The sequence below is a fragment of the Furipterus horrens genome, unplaced genomic scaffold (genome assembly GCF_987537825.1).
Source record: "Furipterus horrens unplaced genomic scaffold, mFurHor1.1.pri manual_scaffold_1, whole genome shotgun sequence".
Lineage (NCBI taxonomy): Eukaryota > Metazoa > Chordata > Mammalia > Chiroptera > Furipteridae > Furipterus > Furipterus horrens.
Genome location: NW_028327171.1, coordinates 137,301,639 through 137,321,612, shown reverse-complemented (window position 1 = coordinate 137,321,612; position 19,974 = coordinate 137,301,639). Strand labels below are relative to the sequence as shown.

The 19,974-nt window shown below is 35.1% G+C and overlaps 1 protein-coding gene across 1 annotated transcript in view; it reads left to right on the top strand.

Moving 5' to 3' along the window:
- The window catches only part of LRP1B (LDL receptor related protein 1B), a 1,919,366-nt gene that overhangs the window by 1,825,640 nt on the left and 73,752 nt on the right, over positions 1 to 19,974 (top strand). The window contains exons 83-84 of the mRNA XM_090279551.1: positions 5,057 to 5,221; positions 19,559 to 19,720. Of these exons, the coding sequence (XP_090135677.1) occupies positions 5,057 to 5,221; positions 19,559 to 19,720 (327 nt within the window). The remainder of the gene's footprint in view (positions 1 to 5,056; positions 5,222 to 19,558; positions 19,721 to 19,974) is intronic.

Sequence of the window (19,974 nt, the reverse complement as noted above, 5' to 3'; positions counted from 1 at the left end):
GCAGCTGAAGAGCTTACAGAGATGAAGTGATAAATGACACAAACACCAATAAATACATATTTATATGAACGCAAGCCGCAAAAGAGACAGTTAAATTTATATAAGCGTTCAGATGCTAATTCAATTGGAGAATTGATTATAATTTCCTGTAGAATGTTACCTTAAAACAATGTCTGTAAAGACAAATTGGATTTAGATTAAGTGGGAATAAGGAACAGAACACTGAAACAGAAAAAAAGATTACAATGCATAAACCAAAACTTGCAAAGAAAATAATGAGTCATTTATTTCAGTTGGTATATAGGATGTGTGAAGCACTGTTGTGGTTAGCAAGGTTAGGAGTTTTTAACAGACTTAAATGTAAATCATGATTGGTATTTTGGATGGGACAGTTATTGATAAGGGATGCTTTTGTTGATACCAGGATGCACCTTTGCCTTCATTCATTAACTTCCCTGCCAGAGTAGCTGTGATCTCAATTGCGGTGGTAGAGTAAGAGAATTAAATTAACATTTTCACCAATTACCAGGTATATTTTCCACTTGTTCCTCTGACATGGCCATATAACTAAAGTGTGCATGGCCACATATTTTATTCAAGTTCTCTGAAACAGATATTTGAAAATTTCAACAATTTAAATAGTGATCCACCTGATAATGTTAGTACCCACCTAGCACCATACATAGTTATTACAATATTATTGACTATATTGCTTATCCTCATGACTACTCCGTAACTACTAATTTGTACTTCTTAATCCTTTCCCCTTTTTATCCCACTCCCCAACCCCCTTCCCTTCTGGCAATCCTCAGTTTGTTCTCTGTTTGTATGAGCCTGTTTCTGTGTGTGTTTCTGTGTGTGTGTGTGTGTGTGTGTGTGTGTGTGTGTGTGTGTGTGTTTTAGAAACTAAAACTAATATAAAATAACATTAAATGTCAACTATAATTTAAAAATTAAGAGAAATGGTAGCACATAACCAACATGGGGAGATGGGGACATGTAAAATGATCCATCAGAATGTGAGAAGAAATACTGCATATTAAATGAAATACATGTCTTTTATATTATCTTTTGAAAAAAGGAAATGTCATCAAATTCTTTCTTGTAGAAGATATACCACATTTTTAGTAGTTCCACACAAACTCACAACTAGTGTTCTCACAGGTACCTCCTATGAACCGTATCTGCTTATACTATTGTTTGAATGGGAGAGACCCCAGAGAGTGTTTACAAATCTATTCATAGGTACATTCCTGATGCTACCGAAGTGACTTTTCCATTGGCTCAGATCTAATTTTTTTTGAGGATCAAGTTGCAATTTTTGTTGTTTTTCCTTTATAACTAGGAATGATTGTTTCTTCTACATAACCTTCCTTGTTTCCTTTTTGATTAGTGAAAATTATTTATTGAAATAGCCAAACTCAAATACCCAGAAAGAACTTGGCCTGGGGCATGGCTGAAGGGAAGCTTTGGATGAGGTCAAGATCTCTCTATCACTTAACCAACTTGTTTGACCCTGTCCTCCCTCAATCTCACTTTCTTTTGTGTAAAATCAAAATAACCATAAATAATACTACTACTAGTAATAATAAATATTTTGAGGACTTATGAGCAAAGCATATTGTAAGCATTTTATATGTATATTATTTCATATAATAATCACAAAATCTCAATAATACTATGCTGCTATTAGTCCTATTTTTACTGATAAGAGCACTGAAGCATGAGAAGACTCAGCTAAATGTCTAACATGACTTAATAATGATGGTACCTGAAGGTGGACCTAGGCATTCCCCACTCTTACCCAACACACTTTACATTTCATTGCCTTAATGTCACCCACAGTACTCGTGTTCAGAGTCGCTGGGAGTGTGAGAAATAGCACACATAAACTGTTAGCACAATGTCTTGCAAAAAGTAGACACACGGCACTCTCAGGTAAATCTGTTATGAAGTAAGAAAATGAAACGAGTTGTGTAGTTTTGTGTTTGACATGAGGAAGCATGTTTGTCTAAATACACACTTATCCAAGATCAAAAACATTTTTTAGAGATTGCCATTTTACCATGGCAACCCATCCTGAAATGCATGACTACAAAAATTATTTCAAAGTTTATTTTGTATTTTAAAAGAAAATGTTGTATTTCACATAAGCAGTGTCAAAAAATAATATGCACATTGGTCTCTGCACATATGAGCCTTAGTAATAGACAGAGTGGACCACTTCAGTTGGAATATATGTAGGTGGATTTCAGAATTATTGATTGGTGTTGATAAATGCCTTTTTTTTTCTTTGCTGACATTAATATTTGATATAGCTAAGTTTTCAGCGCTTTATAATTACTTGCCATTCTCTAGATGCTATTGTTAACTGGTGAGTATGCTGAATATTTTAATCTTCATATAAGAAATTTGAAATTCTAATGTTTCTCATACTTGAGGAAGTATTCTCCTGCTCTTTCCTATAGATGGTTATAATTGCTGACTCTTGGCTTCTAGAGGTGATTTAGTTATTGATAAAAGCAGCCTTCTTTTTCATTATAAAATTATTACAGTTAGGTTTTTAAAAAATATAACTCAACTTACATTTCATCAGGCAGTGTTAAACTTTTAAATTTCTGGTACCTAATAAGACATATTGTAGAAATGCATGTTTTAACATGTAGAGATTTTGAATACCTATATGTTTCACATAGAACATCTACAGGTGAAAATAAGCCCTCCCATAATCCTAAGTGTGACCATAATGCCTTAAATATTAATCTTCTCTGTTCACATTTACAACTCTGATTAAGATATTTCATGCTGAATGAGTTAGAAATGTTTTGGTAAATTTTAAATGACACAAGCATATTCCTACTCTAGATCCTTCTTAAGAATCTGACCTCTATATTTAACTCTTGGCTGGAGATTTCATTTGCATTTACATTGTTGTTTCTAATTCAGTATGTCCAAGCTACATCACCTCCTTAATTCCTATTGTCTTTCTGTCTAAAACTGAAAAAGTACCCTTAATTTTTCCTTGCTCTCTTTATGCAGCACCAATGTGACTTATACCTTCCTGCTACCTTTAGTGTATCCATATTTATCCACCACACATGATGTATTTTAGGCCATTATGCTACCTAGCTTACATAATTGAAATAGCATCCTGCTTTCAGTTTAAGCCAAGCCAAGTACAGTTATCCTCCGACATTTTTGGCTCTTCAAACACACGACACTGCCTTTGGGGTCAAGTCCCAAATCTAAGTATCTCATATGACTCTGCTTATCTCTTCAAACTCACTGTTTTCTTCCATTTCCTTCCTTCTTACTCCCTAATCTAGGTTCAGTCACAGTGACTTCCATTCAGTACTTTCAGCGTTCATATTCTGGCATTTATAGATGTTATTCCATGTGAGCTATTTTCTTAGTGTATCTTATGGCCTCTCAGTAAATAATGCTGGTAGTACAGAGTAATTTACCAATAAGTGCCTTAATTTCCTGTTGAAATATAACAAAATGCCTTTCAGATCCAGATTTCAGCTACTCATTTTTTTACTATTCTAGATGTAGTAGATATGGGTTTGAAGCAAATTTTCTTTTGAGTATATATGTATATGGTATATATTTATATACTTAGCACTTATAAAGTTTTATGATTTAACTTTTCTCTCAAAGTTCTTAATTAATATCCACAACAAATTTATGAGTTAAAATGTACATTTGCTAATAAGACCATTATAAAGTAAAGGAGGCCCAGATAAATTAACTTGTACGCCAAGTAAGTGGCAGACCTAGGACCTAAACACAGGTCTTATTATATCAACTATCATTTTCTCTAAAATATGCATATGTGTAGTTCTTCAGGAGAGAGCCCTTCATATCACAAATGCAAACTTCAGTAATGCCAACCTAAACCCTGCTTACATAGTGAAGTATGGGAAACTTTCCCTTGCAGTTGGGCAAGTCTCAGAACTGTCTAGTACTCCTGACAAATAGGCTCTATTTGTGACAGTGGATATGACACTTGACTCATTGTGTCATTTGAAGTTACTGAGGCTCTTTAACATGCTTATGTGCTTATGGCAGTGATATATTCAAGCTTCTGCTATATATGGGCCACAGTATCTTGAATAAAGAATATAAGCTATTTTTATTTTACTTACTTCACTATAAAATAGGCATGACTTTAATAGAAGTCATATTTTAGAATAAAATTCCTTTTACAATAATTTCAATAATTTTTATTCCACTGAACATTGTGTCTTGCACTAAATAAAACAATATTTCTCATAGAGCAAGGCAATGCGAACATAGAGAAATGACCTAGAAAATATTTCTAAGCCAATCTTGATTATAAATAGAATGTCATATATTTAAAAGTAATTTTGCTATTCCAAGGAATGAGCATTCTTTCCTATTCTCAGCCAAAATATATGGTATAAACAGGTTGTGCCTAATTATTTTGGATATGGAAATCTGTCCTATGAAAATGTCTAATACTGTCTTACCATCATCTTATGCCAAATCAAATGACTTTTAGTTTTGGACATTTATATATGGTTAATAAATATGTACATCAAAGAGTCTATTTTGGGTTTGGGGGAATTTTTAGCATTTTTAGTTTTATTGTTGACATTATTACAGTTGTCCCCATTTTTCCCCCTTTGCCCACATCCATCCAGCCCTCATCCCTATTTCTTTCTGGCCATAATCACACTGTTTTCTATGAAAGATTGTATTTTCATTTAAAATTTTTCTTATATTATAAATTATATATTTACATATATGTATTCGGTTTTATTGTTTATTGTTTTAATAAATATGAGAAATAGCTGAAAATGTTTTAAGCTAATAGAAAAAAGAAGTTAATATTTGTATTCACCATTTAACAATGGTTGAAATTTATTTCTCTATTTTCAGATAGTCTTATTTCTTCTTTTATATTAGGAGTATTTATTTTTGAAATTTTATAATAAAAGTAAATCCTAGTATTTTTTAACTTATTTAAATTATTCTTATTCTGTAATACACTAAATGGCATGCTAATTTATACATTGCTTTTTATAACCAGATGATTCATGCAAATTGACTTGTGAAAATGGAGGAAGATGCATTTTAAATGAGAAGGGTGATTTGAGGTGTCTCTGTTGGCCCAGTTATTCAGGAGAAAGATGTGAAGTGAACCACTGTAGCAACTACTGTCACAATGGAGGAACTTGTACACCATCAGCTCTGGGTAAATATTTCAGTTTCACTGCATATTCAGATAACTTGTAATTTTCCATGTATGTGAAAAATATAAAGAAAATAATGCTACAAACATAATTTTTGGTACCTTAATAGGAATCCATTAACACTAATTAAATCTATTTAACATAATCAATAGCATTTGGTCTAAATTTACTACTGCAAAGTTCAAGTCATCTAATTTAACAATAATAATGATCATGGTCATATGTTGAGTATGCACCATGTGCCAGAGCTCAGTGCTTGTAGATTCTGACTCAGCCTTGCAATGATTAAGTGAAACCAGTTTTACAAGCCTTATATGTTTTACTTGAAAATCTGTTTTTTTATCAAATAGTTTGCCCAATGCTAAAAATCAGTTGTTATTAAAAATAGGTTTATTTTAAATATAAATATATGATATCAGTACATCAGATAGCATTGTAGTTACTATCTAAAATCATAACTACACTGTTGGTATGTAGTATATGAGGTCTGTTCAGAAAGTATCCAGCCATGTAATGTGAAAAATAAAGACATTTACTGAAGAAGATACCAGATACAAGAAACATTGCAAGTAGGCACCTTGGGAACTCACAGCTCTCCCAGTCACCATCAGCTGCCCTGTAGTATTTTCCCGAATCTCATCGATGGTCTGAAATCTCTTTCCTTTCAAAGGTGATTTTAGTTTTGGAAAAAGCAAGAAGCTGTAGGCTGCCAAATCTGGGCTGAAGGGGACTGAGTCATCTGGGTAATTTGATGTTTTACCAAAAAACTGCAAGAGAAGTGATGTATGATCAGGCACATTGTCCTGATGACACTGCCAACCACTAGTTAGTTGCGCATATCTGCAGCCTTCTGAATCATCTGAATGGTTTCTGCAGAGGAATGTTTAAGCTTAACACAAAATTTGATTCAGATTGTTCTGCACTACTTGCTCAGTCATTTTGAATGCAACAGCCACACAGTACACTTGCTCACTCAATGGCATCTACCACCCCCACTGACAAGTACAGGGAAGTTGTCATCATTCACACATGCACATGCCAGGTCACTCTCCTTGGCTGCCAAATTACATTGAGGCCCTGCAAACTGTTCTTATTATATTAACAATGGCTGGGCTTTTCATGGACAGATGTCATATAATATGCTTTGAAAATATTAGGTTAGTTCACATTAGGATATAGTTGAGATTCTTACTAATTTATGCAATAGCTATGTTTCCACAATGTGTTTTCTAGAGCACCCAAGGGAGCATTGAAACATATTTTCTACTGATGTCTATTAAATTTAAAATATGTTCCTATGGGAAAAAAATAACCCCAATGCATAATAAAAATATAATTTGAAGATCACAATATTTGGTGCAAAGGACATTATGCAACTATTAGAGTGCAATCTATGGACATTTAATTCTACTACATAAATGCAAATTTATTTAGTCAAATGGAAAGTCAATCCATATGATCTTTACATCCCCTACATGGTTAATTTCTGTCTTAATAGGAATTCTCACTGCTTCTATTTCTTTTGCCATTCTTTGAAGTGTTTAGCATAATGCTAACTGAGTCACACTAAGAAACGTTTTCAGTAGAGTTCAGAGGAACCAAGTTATTTCTCATTTACATTCTAATAGAAAAAGTATTACTATTTCCTTAGGTTTGATAGTTTTATATCTAAATGTATTTCTGATATGCGATTAATTGATACTTAAGTTATTCTAACTACTTAACTGAATTATGAAAAAAAGTATTTATTTTATTGAAATAAAAAAAGCACTAGAATCGTTTCTATATATTTTCATTCTGCCTGATGGAAGCTAATTCATAAGTAAAGTATATCTATCTATTGCTGTAGGAGAAATTGTAGTACTGGGATCTTTATTGATTTTATAAATAAAAGTCCAATGAATGTGGTCTGAAAGCATATGACCTGTAATTTTATTTTAGTAACACAGATACTATTTCCTTTAGAAGAGAAACATTTATTGTGCAAATGAGTTTTTAGGGATTTTGTTATTTAATTGTTAACTTAATTTTCTTATTATAATAATAAATTGTTCGGTATCACCTGTTAGCAGCAAAATGGCACCAAAATGTTACCAGTGATTACAGCTAAGTTCAACAACCTCAGTACTTGATTTCTAGCTGAGAAAGGATTCAGAGACAAAACTCATACACAAGCAAAAGTTTACAGAGGTAGAATTGCGTGGTGAGAAAAGTGAGCCAGCTGGGCTTCATGGACTCAAGAAACAAGTTATAGAAGCAAAAGAAGAGAGCTCAGGAAAAGAAAAACAAGAAGAACTCAGCTGCGGAAACAAGAGGGGAAGGATTGAGGCATACTCTAGAGAGAGAGAGAGTAGTCCAGGGTCCTCCATCCTAAGGGTTTTTATCTGCTCTCTAAAGGTGGGGATCTTAGAGGAGTCCCAGTGGAGGACCTCAGTGGAATATTCATCAGCTTCCCAAATGTGTTCTTTCAGGATTATGGTCTCTACTGATTGTTTGGAGCCAGGGCAGGGGGTTATTAGTCACTGAAGTTTGTTCTTACATCAGCCATGGTGTCACCCCACTTGGCCTTGCTGCTTTTCTGGGTTTGGAGCTAAAGCACAACTGAGGCCTAGGTAATATCTCTAGTTTGACCAAAGCTCTCTCTCTGTGGTCAACAAACCCAGGGCTTTGTACCTAAGATTATCTGATGCAAGTCAGAACCTCATCGTCTTGAGGGCTTAATCCTTAAGGCGGTGTTCATGCAAGGACTTTTATGGAAGTCATATGAGGCTATTCTTCATCCCATTTGTTCCTCTTGTCAGGGAGTCTACCACATGATTAACAACATGCTAAGGGAAGAAAGGTCAGGGGAGGGTCCAAATTGCATGACCAGGGATATAAAATGTCAGATGGGTTCTAAACCACAGGACCAGCAATATGCCAGGGGAGGAAAGGTCACCCTGGGGGTGAGGTCTTATTTTTCCAGTTTGGCACATTTTTAGGCACCTGTGGCTTTCTACCGTGGTGACCTTCTCTACCTGACCTATCATTGCTACTTTGTTCATGCCTCTCTAACTGCTTCCTGCACAACCAGATGACTTTCTATTATTTATTTATAAAAATATTTAAGCCAACTAAACAGTTTGTCATTCCAAGCTATGGCTAACTCTTCAACCTGAAACAGATCAGCAGGGACAAATGTCTATGAAACATTGAATTTTCTGTTTTATTTACAAAGCATGTGTGTGTGTGTGTGTGTGTGTGTGTGTGTGTGTGTGTGTATGTGTGTATGGATACAGCACAACTTTTCATGTTTTTAAATAATTTATTCAATATTTGCCACATTCTTAAAATCTATATCAACTTTTTCTGTGTCCCCAGATTATTAGATTTTGATCTACATAGATAGTGTGTTCAGAAAAAATTATATTTCAAATATTAATATAAATTACTCCTCAAATGAATTCAACCTTAGTTATGTCCATATAGTCTATTGCCTTATAATATGTAATAATTAATAACAATATCAAGTTAAGTCATTAAAAAACATTTTACACTTTTAGTAAGGTGGTTTTATAAAACATTGTCTGATATTATAGAGTGTAGAACCTCATTATCTCCACACAAATGTTAATTTGTTAAACAAATCCCATTGGGCAATTCATGGATTTATTCATTGTTGATTTACTTATAGTTAAGCTTTTTCACAAATTCCTATGTGGACACTATATAACTAGGGTTTGAGGCAAGCTTAATTAAAATTTATAAGTTTATGACAGTTGTTTAAGACTGTAGCAATTGAACAAAGAAATGTCATCAGTTAATTAAAAACTACACATCTGAGATGCATAATTAAAATTTTGCATGTAAAGATGAGTTTTTTCCTGATTCCTTATGATTTTCTTTGTTAGAAAAAAACTAAAAATAAAATCTGAATATAATATGTATTTATATAAGAAATATTACAAAGTTAAACAGTTTGACATTGATTATATTGACAAGTATCCCTGTAGTTAATTTTTATAACCTGTTCATAGAAGCATAGATTTAAAATGAAGTTTGCCTTGGACAAACATTGGAAATAAGAATGAAACATTGAAATATTCAGTCATCCAATTGCAAGATCATAAAGAATACTTTATGTTTTTTTATATGGACAGCATATAGAATATTTAATTACTATATTTATAATTCTTTACTTTTATTCTTTAAGTTATGTTTATACTGTTTAGAATTTTTCTTACTCTTATAGGTCTGTTATTTAGATATTTAGTATTTATTTTTAAAAGAAACAGATTTTTCACACAGTTGATTTAGAGAAATAAAGAAGAGGGTTTGTAAATTCATGATAATATAACAGAATACCCCCACTCATAAAGTTTGGAGTTATGCAAAAGAGAGAAAGACTTTAATTTGAAAATTTTGACAATATGTAAAAGCAGAACTGGTTATGTAAAGAATGGACAGTGCAATTTTTATAGTAGGCGATACACTTGTATTTAGTTATTTCAATGAATATAAGAAGAGAGCAGATGATCTCATTGTAGCTCTCTTGTCACTACATCTGTTCCTATTCTGTAATAGGTTTTGTTCTCAGAAATAAAGCAGGAAAGAAAAAGATGTTGAGGAAAGAAAATAAATATATACCTTCTCACTGCAGTAGGAAAGGCCCTTACAATAATAAGTGAGTAGATGTAGAGAGTTGTCCTCATTCATTCAAGATCTTTTTGTGTAGGCCACTCTCTCAAATATGGTAGTAACATATATAACACATCAAACATGACTGATCCCAAAGTGTTTGTTAGAAGACGAGTTAAGCTAGGAACTTTTGAGCACCCTCAGAATATCATGGAACTGATGATGAAACATGTACACTGATGTCTTTTAAGTCACATATGTACCTGAGATGTAAAACACAAAATCACCTAATACCTTGATAAAGATGAACATACATTTAAATTGCCCATCTCTGCTTTTCTTTCACTTTTTATTAAATCAGGGTTGTTTTTAATTTAAATTAAACTGGATGCCCTAGCTCTCTTAACATGGATGTTAATTATGTTTAGGAAGTGTTAAAAGCTGATTATTTAGTCCTACTTTCTTTATAAGAATCCAAGAAAATATCAGTTGAGACATAAAATTGCAAATCAAAAAGCCAACCTATTAAAAGGAAAAATATATTGACCAATGATATATCCAATAAGGAGTTAACATCTAAAATTTATAAAGATCTCTTACAACTGAACCACAAATCAGTCCAATTAAAAAATGGGCAGAGGATCTGAATAGACACTCCTCCAAAGAGGATGTACAGATGGCTCATAGACATATGAAAAGATGTTCAACCTCACTAATCATCAGAGAGATGCAGATGAAAACCACAAAGATATATTACCTCACACCGGTCAGAATTGCCATCATCAGTAAATCAACAAACAGCAAGCATTGGGGAGGATATGGAGAAAAGGGAACCTTCCTACACTGTTGGAGGGAACACAGCTTGGTTCAGCCACTGTGAAAAACTAACTCTATGGACATTCCTCAAAAATTCAAAATGGAACTGCCTTAAGACCAAACAGTTCTACTTAAGATATATATATTAGAAGAAACTCAAAATACAAATTTGTAAAACGATATCCCCCCAATGTTTGTTGCACTGTTATTTATAATAGCCAAGACATGGAAGCAGCCAAAGTGCCATCAATAAATGACTGGATAAAAAAACTGCATTACACATATATAATGGGATATTAGTTGGCCATAAAAAAGAAGGTAACCTTACTATTTGCAACAGCATGGATGAACCTAAAGGGTATTACGCTAAATGAAATAAGTCAGACAGAGAAAGACATATACCATATGGTTTTATTTATATGCAAAATTAAAAAAAAATCAACAAACAAACTAAAAACAAATAGACTCACAGATACAGAAAACAAACTGATGATTGCCAGAGAGAAGGGGTGTTAGGGGACTAGGTGAAGAAATGGAAGGAATTAAGAAATATAAATCGGTGGTCACAAAATAGTCATGGAGATGTAAAGTACAACATTGAGAATATGCCAGGTGGGCACTTGAAATATCAAGGGGATCACTTTTATAATCACATGTATATGATTGTTTAACCATTGTGCTAATATAAAATAATATTGAATGTCAACTGTAGTTGAAAATAAAATTTAAAATAATATTGCATGTTATTTAAGTAACAAAAGAATATATAGCTGTGGCAAATCAAATAGGAAAAAAAAAAGAAGCATAATGAGGCAGTGGCAGAAAACTGTCTTGCATACACATGCACACAGACACATACAAAAGAAAGGAACTCCCTGACTGGTGTGGCTCAATTATCACTGGTTTGATTCTGGGTTGTGGGTTCAGTCCCCAGACAAGGTATGTATGAGAGGCAACCAATTGATGTTTCTCTCACTCTCTTTCTTCTTTACTTTCCCTCTCTCTAAAAATAAATAAGTATATATGTGTGTGTGTGTGTGTGTGTGTGTGTGTGTGTGTGTGTGTGAAAAAGAGGGAGAAGGCATTTGGGAAGGAGGATGTGGAGGAGGAGCCTAGTCAGACATAGATGACACCAGCATTCCTAAGTCACTACCAGAAGAAAATATTCGTAATATAAACCTTACTGCAAGCAATTTTGAAATCTTCAACAAGACTTTTATAAAGTTGCAGTGTCTTTTAACTAAATAATGTAATTTTTAGAAGCATATACCAAGGATAATATAATAATAAAAAGCAAAACATTTGATGTAAAAATGTTCAGTATAGTGTACTTATTAATAAAAATGGAGATAAAACTAAATTCAAGAAGTTAATATGTAAATATAGCATATAAAAAGCTAAATATTATAGGATAACAAACTCATGTATGCCCCTGAGGACAGTATTTATGATATTTTTCTCTACTGGAAGGACATGGGAAGAGTTGAACTTACTGAGCAGCCAAATATATACAGTGAGTGAAAACGATGATATGACGTTTAGTAAGGAGAATGAGCTCAGAATCAGAAATTGTGACAGAGGCCTTCAGACATATCATTTTTTAACCCATAAAGTTGGATTATATCATCAGAAAAACTTTGGAAGAACATTTTTTAAAAGACAGAGTAAACATAAAGACAATTGATATATACATATATATATGGAAATCAACAATACTAGTATCTTAGAGGCCAAGTGGGTAGAACTGTTAAGTGTAGATTGTAAAATCATGGATAAAATTTGAGGACAATAATAACTGATAAAAAATGTGTAGATTTAGGGATTAATAAATTAGAGGTAAGCTTTGCAATAATACATAAATATACAGTAAAGACAATACCACAGGTTAATTTCTTCATTCTTAAACCTTTCTTACCACCAGGAAATCAGAATTAATTTACTTGTACAATACATACATATTGAAAAATCTGACCTCTCTACTGAGAAAACAAAGAGAAGTAACAAGTTAAGACATTATCTTGTATATTAAAAACATTAAAACTGTAAACACAGTGAAGGATTAGAATATGACTTTATGATCAAATTTTTTTTTTGTCATGTATTGGTAGAATTGGAAGAAGTGATCACAGATGTTTTGAAAAAGTTCAAGGATGTACCACAATTTGAAGTTATACAAGCAGATGTACATGATATATTTTAGGTTTGCTTTTTTGTTTATGTGTGTATTGTGTGTGTGTTTTTTCTTTTTAAAGGGTAGGATTAGCATAATTAGAAGATAAAAGAGAGAAGGATCCATCCTTCAAAGTTTAAAATGTTACAGTGTAAGAGTGAAGTTAATGAAGAATTACTACTCTATACCATCACTGCTATGCAAATAAATTTAAATTTAATTTTATCTTAAATAAAAAATGGATATCAAATGTGTAATATAAGAGCATTTCAGAATGATTTTCCTAGACTGTTACAGTGTCTTTGTAGACAGAAAGTAAATTATGCCTATAACTGGTGAATGCCACTCAGCAGAAATAATAGAACTAAAATGTAACTGCTTTCTGTGTGCCTGGCACAGTTAGAAATGCTTTGCATGTATTATTTCATTTTTTCTATGTAATTTTACACAACAACCCATGAAGTAGAACTGTTACTACCCACTTTCTACACACAAGGAGGGAAGCAGAGAGGTGATTTGTCCCTGGTCTCACAGCGGTAATTCGCACCTGTAGTCCATAAATCCAGACAAGCTACACTCATAAGGTCTGAGCTAAGAGTGCTCTAGAAACTAGACTGATTAGAGCCAACAGTCTGTTCCCCTCCTCTTTCCTCAGGTCATCTAATGCTCTTCATGTTCGCTGCCCCTGTTGGCTGCCAGTGCCTCAGCTCCCCGCATGCAGCACTGCTGTACCTTAGTCATTGTTAACAATGCTGTTTCCATTTCCAATGTCCAAACCAAATTCAGCTCCCTAAAAATCTTTATCAATGAACCCAGTGCAACTTGTTAGGATGTACCAGAGAGAGTTTTGAAAAAATTAGATGGAGCCCATTATAAAATCCTGTAACAGATGATTCATTTCCCATCAGCAAACAAAAGATCTGCTGTCCCATCACGCATTTTCAAATTAGATAATATTCCTATGAATATGAAGAGATTTCCACTTGTCAGAAATAAATCTCTTCAAAGAAAGAGAAATAGGAGCTTTTAAAAAATAATGCACCTGAAATTTAAATGATGCCAGGCATATGCCAGCTAGGGACAACCCGGTTATTCTGCCCTAGATTCAAAACAGCTGTACAGGAGATGAAAGCATAGTGTTATGTCTGGGAGTGACTGAGATTGAGGAATTTTCAATTGCCTTAGCAGAGAGTTCTGTTTGTTTTTTCAAACTTCTATCATTTTACTTTTCTTCACTCCTGATTTTTAAAAATGGAGAAATAAATCTAGAAAAGCATAAATCTACGGTATTTTGTTTGTTCCTCTTTATGGCACTTGTTCTGGTTGTTCTAATGCAATTTGGTTGTTTCTGTGTTTTCTGCACTGTGTGTTTCACATTTAGCTTGTGTTTATTTTTGTTCTTGTTTATGTTTTTTTTATTTCTCTGTAAGTCATTCACTGGTTCTTGTAGGTGAACAAGAATCACTCTTTTTGTGCAGGGTTTTTGTTTTTCTTGGTAACTATGTTCTAACAATCATCTATATTCTTTATCTTTACTATCATTTGTTGTATTTTGTGTGTCTTTGTTTTTCACCTATTATTGTTGAAGTGAAGATATTTTCTTGGTACTTATTCAACAACCATTATAAGAGTAATCTTTTTTTCTTTTTTAAGTATATTTTATTGATTATATTGTTACAATAGTTCCAATTTTTTTTCCCCTTTGCTCCCCTCCGCCCAGCACCCCCCTTCCCCAACAATCCCCTCTCCAAGTCCATGCCCATGGGTCGTACATACAAGCTCTCCCGCCTCACCCTTTCATATATTCTTCTTCTTCTTTTTTTAAAATTAATTAATTAATTAGTTAAATATTTTAACAATAAAAAATAACAATTCCTCCCTCTCAGACTTAAGACCCTTTACAATCTTATAAAGGACAATGGATGAAGGTCTCGAGCTCCTCTAGCTGCTTCAAGCTGGACATGGTCGTCGTCCTACCTACCCGTGGGTCAAGAAATCCCTAATAAGAGTGGGGATGTGGAGGGGAGGGTGGCCTTCCCACAAGGGGAAGGATCGTGCAGACTCCAGGTTGGTTGGCTGTCTCTGGACAACGGCATGCTTGGTTTGACAGGCTGGCATCCTTGTTGTATTCTGGGGGCAACAGGGTTAAAGGACATCATTTAATCCGTAACCACTAGATGACAAAAGACAGGTATTAATTTTTCAATGTTCCACATTAGGGAAAAGAAGGGCTTCTTTGGAGGAAGGTGTGCCAGGTACATCTCACCTGTCCAAAACCCTTTTGCCCATTATACTTATTTTGGACTGAGGGAAATATTTTAGGTTTCCCCCATCTCAGGCCTCTGGGCTTTTTCTGTCCAAGCCATTAGGATAGAAAAGAGAAACCAGTTTTAAAGTGAAGCCCACAGACCACCCCGTTCTTCACCAACCCAGCCACTTAGTTCAGCCAAACCATTGAGTCTCAGGAGGCAGCAATGCAGACAGGATTAAGTGAGGCCTATGCATACAGATAATCACTCAGGTAATGAGATTGTAGGCTTATGCCCTTTGAAAACAGAAAACACATGTTAATTTATGTAACATAACCCACATACAAGTCTCCAAATCTGTAGGACTGTCTTATCGGAAGGAAAATCCTTGTCCTTCTAATATTCACTGAACTTGCATTTCTATTCTTTATATTTTTATTCCCCCCCCCTAAAAAATTTTCTGTTTGTTTGTTTTTCCACTACAGTTGTCTCACTTTTTTTCCCCCTCTTGCTTCCCTGCACCCTGCCCCCCCCCCCACAGTCAGTCCCCACCCAGTTGTCCATGTCCATGGGTCATTCATACATGTTCTTTGACTAGACCCTTCCCCTTCTTACCCCTTCTCTCCCTCCCATCTCCCCCTTTGTTACTGTTAGTTTATTCCTTGTTTACATACCTCTGGTTCAATTTTGCTCATTTGTTTGTGTTGTTCATTAGTTTCCTGTAACAGGTGACAGCATAAGGTAATTTTCTTTTGTTGCCTGGCTTATTTCGCTAAGCATAGTTCTCTCTAGTTCCAATCATGTTGTTGCAAATGGTAGAAGTTCCTTCTTTCTTTCAGTACTTATTCATTGTCATTTTCCCCCTTTGTACTCGTGTTCCTCTCTGTCTCTCTGTTTCTTCATCTTCTTAAAGCAGACCCTTTAGCATCTCTTGCAATGCTGGTTTGGTGGAGATGTATTCTTTTAGCCTTCTTTTGTCTTGGAAACTCCTTATTTCACCTTCCATTTTGAATGAAAGCCTTGCTGGGTAGAGTATTCTTGGTTGTAGGCCTTTGTTTTTCATTGCTTGGAATATTTTTTGCCATTCCCTTCTGGCTTGTAGTGTTTCTGCTGAGAAATCTGATGATAGCCTTATTGGAGCTCCCTTGTATGTTATTAGTTGTTTCTCTCTTGCTGCTTTTAGGATTCTCTCTTTGTCTTTGAATGTTGGCATTTTAATTATGATGTGTCTTAAAGTGGGCCTGTTGGGGTTCATCTTCATTGGGACCCTCTGTGCTTCCTGGACTTGCGTGACTCTTTCTCTCGTCATGTTAGGAAAGTTTTCTGTCATTAGTTTTTCAAAGAGGTTTTCTATCCCTTGCTCTTCTTCTTCTCCTTCTGGAATTCCTATGATACGGATATTATTACGTTTCATGTTGTCCTGCAGCTGTCTTAGAACCTCTTCAGTCTTGTTCAGTCTTTTTTCATTTTGTTGCATTGTCTGGGAGTTTTTGTGTAGGTTGTCCTCCAGCTCGCTGATCCGATCTTCTGCTTCCTCTAGCCTGCTTTTAATTCCTTCTACTGTGTTCTTCAATTCAGAGATCGTATTTTTCATTTCCTCCTGGCTCTTATTGATAGCTTCTATGTCCTTTTTCATGCTCACGTAATTTTCTGTGAGTTCCTTGTAGTTTTTCTGGAGTTCTTTGAAGTTTCCGCTGAGCTCATTCAGCTTCTCCATAATCCATGTTTTGAATTCCATATCTGATAGTTCGCTCCCCTCTATTTCATTTAGCACTCTTTCTGGGGATTCTACCTTTCCTTTTGATGGGAGGTTGTTTCTCTGTCTCCCCATTTTTTTGACTCCTATTGTTTGTTGGTGCTTCTTGGAATGATCTGCACTTCCTGGATCTGCCTCTGGTGGCGTCAGATCATGTACCAGTCTGGCCCTAGGCAGCCTGTTGGAGACTTCCAGGGATCTACTGCTGTTGTCTGTCTTCTTTGATTGTTAATCTATTCAATCTGTGATTAGCTGTCAGGCTTAAGGACTGTGGGTGTGGCAGCTTAATTCCTGTAGGCAGGGCTTTTGCTTCCCCTCAGGCTGACGCCACTTGGAGGGGAATGGTCTACCCGCAGTACTGGGGATGAGTCAGCACTGGGACCCAGTCAGCTGCTCCTCCAGTTCTCCCCTCAAAGCCACCGTGCCAAATTCTCCCCAAGTGTCTCCAGTCCTCTCTGCCTTCCCTCTGCTTGAGCCCAGGGTAAGTGGTGGCCAAAATATTTTCGTATGTGATCCACTTAAGAGCTCTTTTTCTCCTGCTGTTTCTCTCCAGCTAGCAAGAAAGCCTGTGGCTTTTCGTTTTTCACAGCTGATACTATTTTACTTTCCACTCTGTCGCTGTAGGCTGGGAAGCCCAGCTGGGGGTTTAGACCCTGCCCTTCTCAGGGGGAATCCCCGGCTGCTGAGCTGTTTCTCAGCCCCTTCAGCTGCCACCCGTGGGAGCCCAGCCAGCCCTTCCACGTCTCCGCACTCCCTACCGGTCACGTTGTGATGTAGCGGCCTTTTCTGTCTCTCCGTGGTTATAAGACTTCTCTCCAGCTGGTGTTCGGTTCGTTATTCCAGATGATTTCTCCAAAATTACATTGTAAATCCAGACTAGTTCTAGGAGGAAGTTAGTGTAGCTTCCACTTACTCCTCCGCCATCTTGTTTCTCCCAGATAGACTCTTAAGAAGCTACACCATCGTCTCTCGAGACGGACGGCTGCCAACGACGAATCTCTCAAGGACCACAGATAAAGCCATCTGACAATTTTGCAATGTCACAGACTTTCAGTCATTCCTTTAGACACACGTAAAACCTGCAGGCTGAGGAAATAGCATTTATTTAAGAAAACTAGCTTTGAAGTTTGAAAATCAAAGCAGACCAGCTGTTTCTTAGCACAGAAAGGACTTTCCCTAAACTGCTAGAAAGCTATAAGAGTAATCTTTATCTAAATATTTAAAGCCATTTTCTGATAATGGAAAACATGAGGTTAATCATCTTTTAATACACATACCGTTTGCCTTTCTCTCAACCTATTGGCATTTATCTGGCCACCAAACTAATATCATTTATGAATAAACTTTAAAGCAATGCTACTCAAAAATGTATATAATTGTCTTCAATGAGAATCAATAGCTTCTAGCATTTTTAAGGGTATGACACACTTTCAAAGTAAAATAAATTAATTGTGAAACCTCAGTGTATCCATTCCCTTCAAAACACAGGTAGATTTTATTTGGAGGCATTTTATTTACCTAAGAATGCTTTTTAAAAAATGTAGAAATGTAGAACTTTCCTTCAGTGTGAAATGTAGATTCTATGACAATAGAGAAAACATATCACTTTTCTACTCAAGCCTTAAGCTGTACACTTATGCATTTCTTTGACCATTCTGCTTCATGTCTACAAAGGTGAGAGTAGGGGGTTGAATATTCTCTGATGTTAGCACCTTACTGTTATTTTATGAGTTCTGGTTCATTGAGATCTATAACTGAGTCTCTTACCCATTCTGTTTGACATTATTTTTTCTCATTCACACAATCTCTGTCGCATTCTTTCTCTATTACTAATGATAGCCATACATTTTGTTTTGTTTTTCTTGACCAGTTCTATAGAGCTAGTTCTGTACTCAATTTTCTACCAAGTTCTTGACAGTCCAGGCAGTTAGAGAGACTTATTCTTGATATAAAAGTTAAATTTTTTGTTCAAAGCACCTTAAAGGATTGTTCACCTTTCATTACAATGTTAGTTATCACCAAGCAAATAAAAGAAAATATCTAAAGGTATCCATCAAATACTCTATTGTATACTGTTCACACTAAACTTCAAAAATATTTTACTAGACTATAAGTGACAGTCCTTACATGAATGAAAATATCAAAGTGAAGTAAAATAGGACTTTAGTAAGTGCTTATATATAAACACAGTATATATATTTGCATCAAATAAACTAATGTTAATAAACATTATTATAGATGACATGTCCACTTTAAATGTATTAAAATACTTATTTATAGTAAGTCTAATCTCTGCTTTATGTAGATTCGGCAGTAGCTGGTACATGACTAAACACTGGGAAATATGATTTTCCCTATTTTATATTCTAATGGCAAATGCAATTTGCATTACCATATGAGTAGACCAAGAATAATTGTAAAAGCGAAGTGACCAGGGAAGAAAAATACAGAGAATAATGCAAGCACTTTAAGCATAAAATGCATCTGTGCATGTAAAATTATGTATAAAATGAGCTATGCTAATTTTACCAGAGGTGAACCTGAGTTATCATTGAATATAAGCATCATTGAAATATTGGGAAACTAAGACCCAAAGAGGTCATGTCATTGTCTAAATTCACAGATTTAAGTAAGCCAGAACTCTGGCTTCCTGACTCTGGTGTAGTAAGGACTCCATGAAAATAAACCATTTTAGTTCAATAATTTCCTTTGTACTGCCTTTTTCCAATAGGGAGACCCACCTGCAGCTGTGCCCTGGGGTTCACTGGACCAAACTGTGGTAAGACAGTCTGTGAAGATTTTTGTCAAAATGGAGGGACCTGCATTGTGACTGCTGGGAACCAGCCTTACTGTCACTGCCAGCCTGAGCACACTGGAGACAGATGTCAGGACAGTAAGTGAAAGTGCATTCAGTCTGACATTATGCTTTCATGTTTACACTAAGAAGTTTGTGTATTATCTATATCTGTAGTCCCTAAATTATCTCAGTTTCAGCCACCCCCTGTTTTTCAGTTTTATCCTTATGTCACTCCAACTCCAGCAATTCTTCACATCATTTTTATTCTTCTCTTCTCTTATTTTAAATATTATCTGTGTCTTCCTTCTCCAGCAAAGATTCCATGGTCTATCATTATAATCATTTCCTTA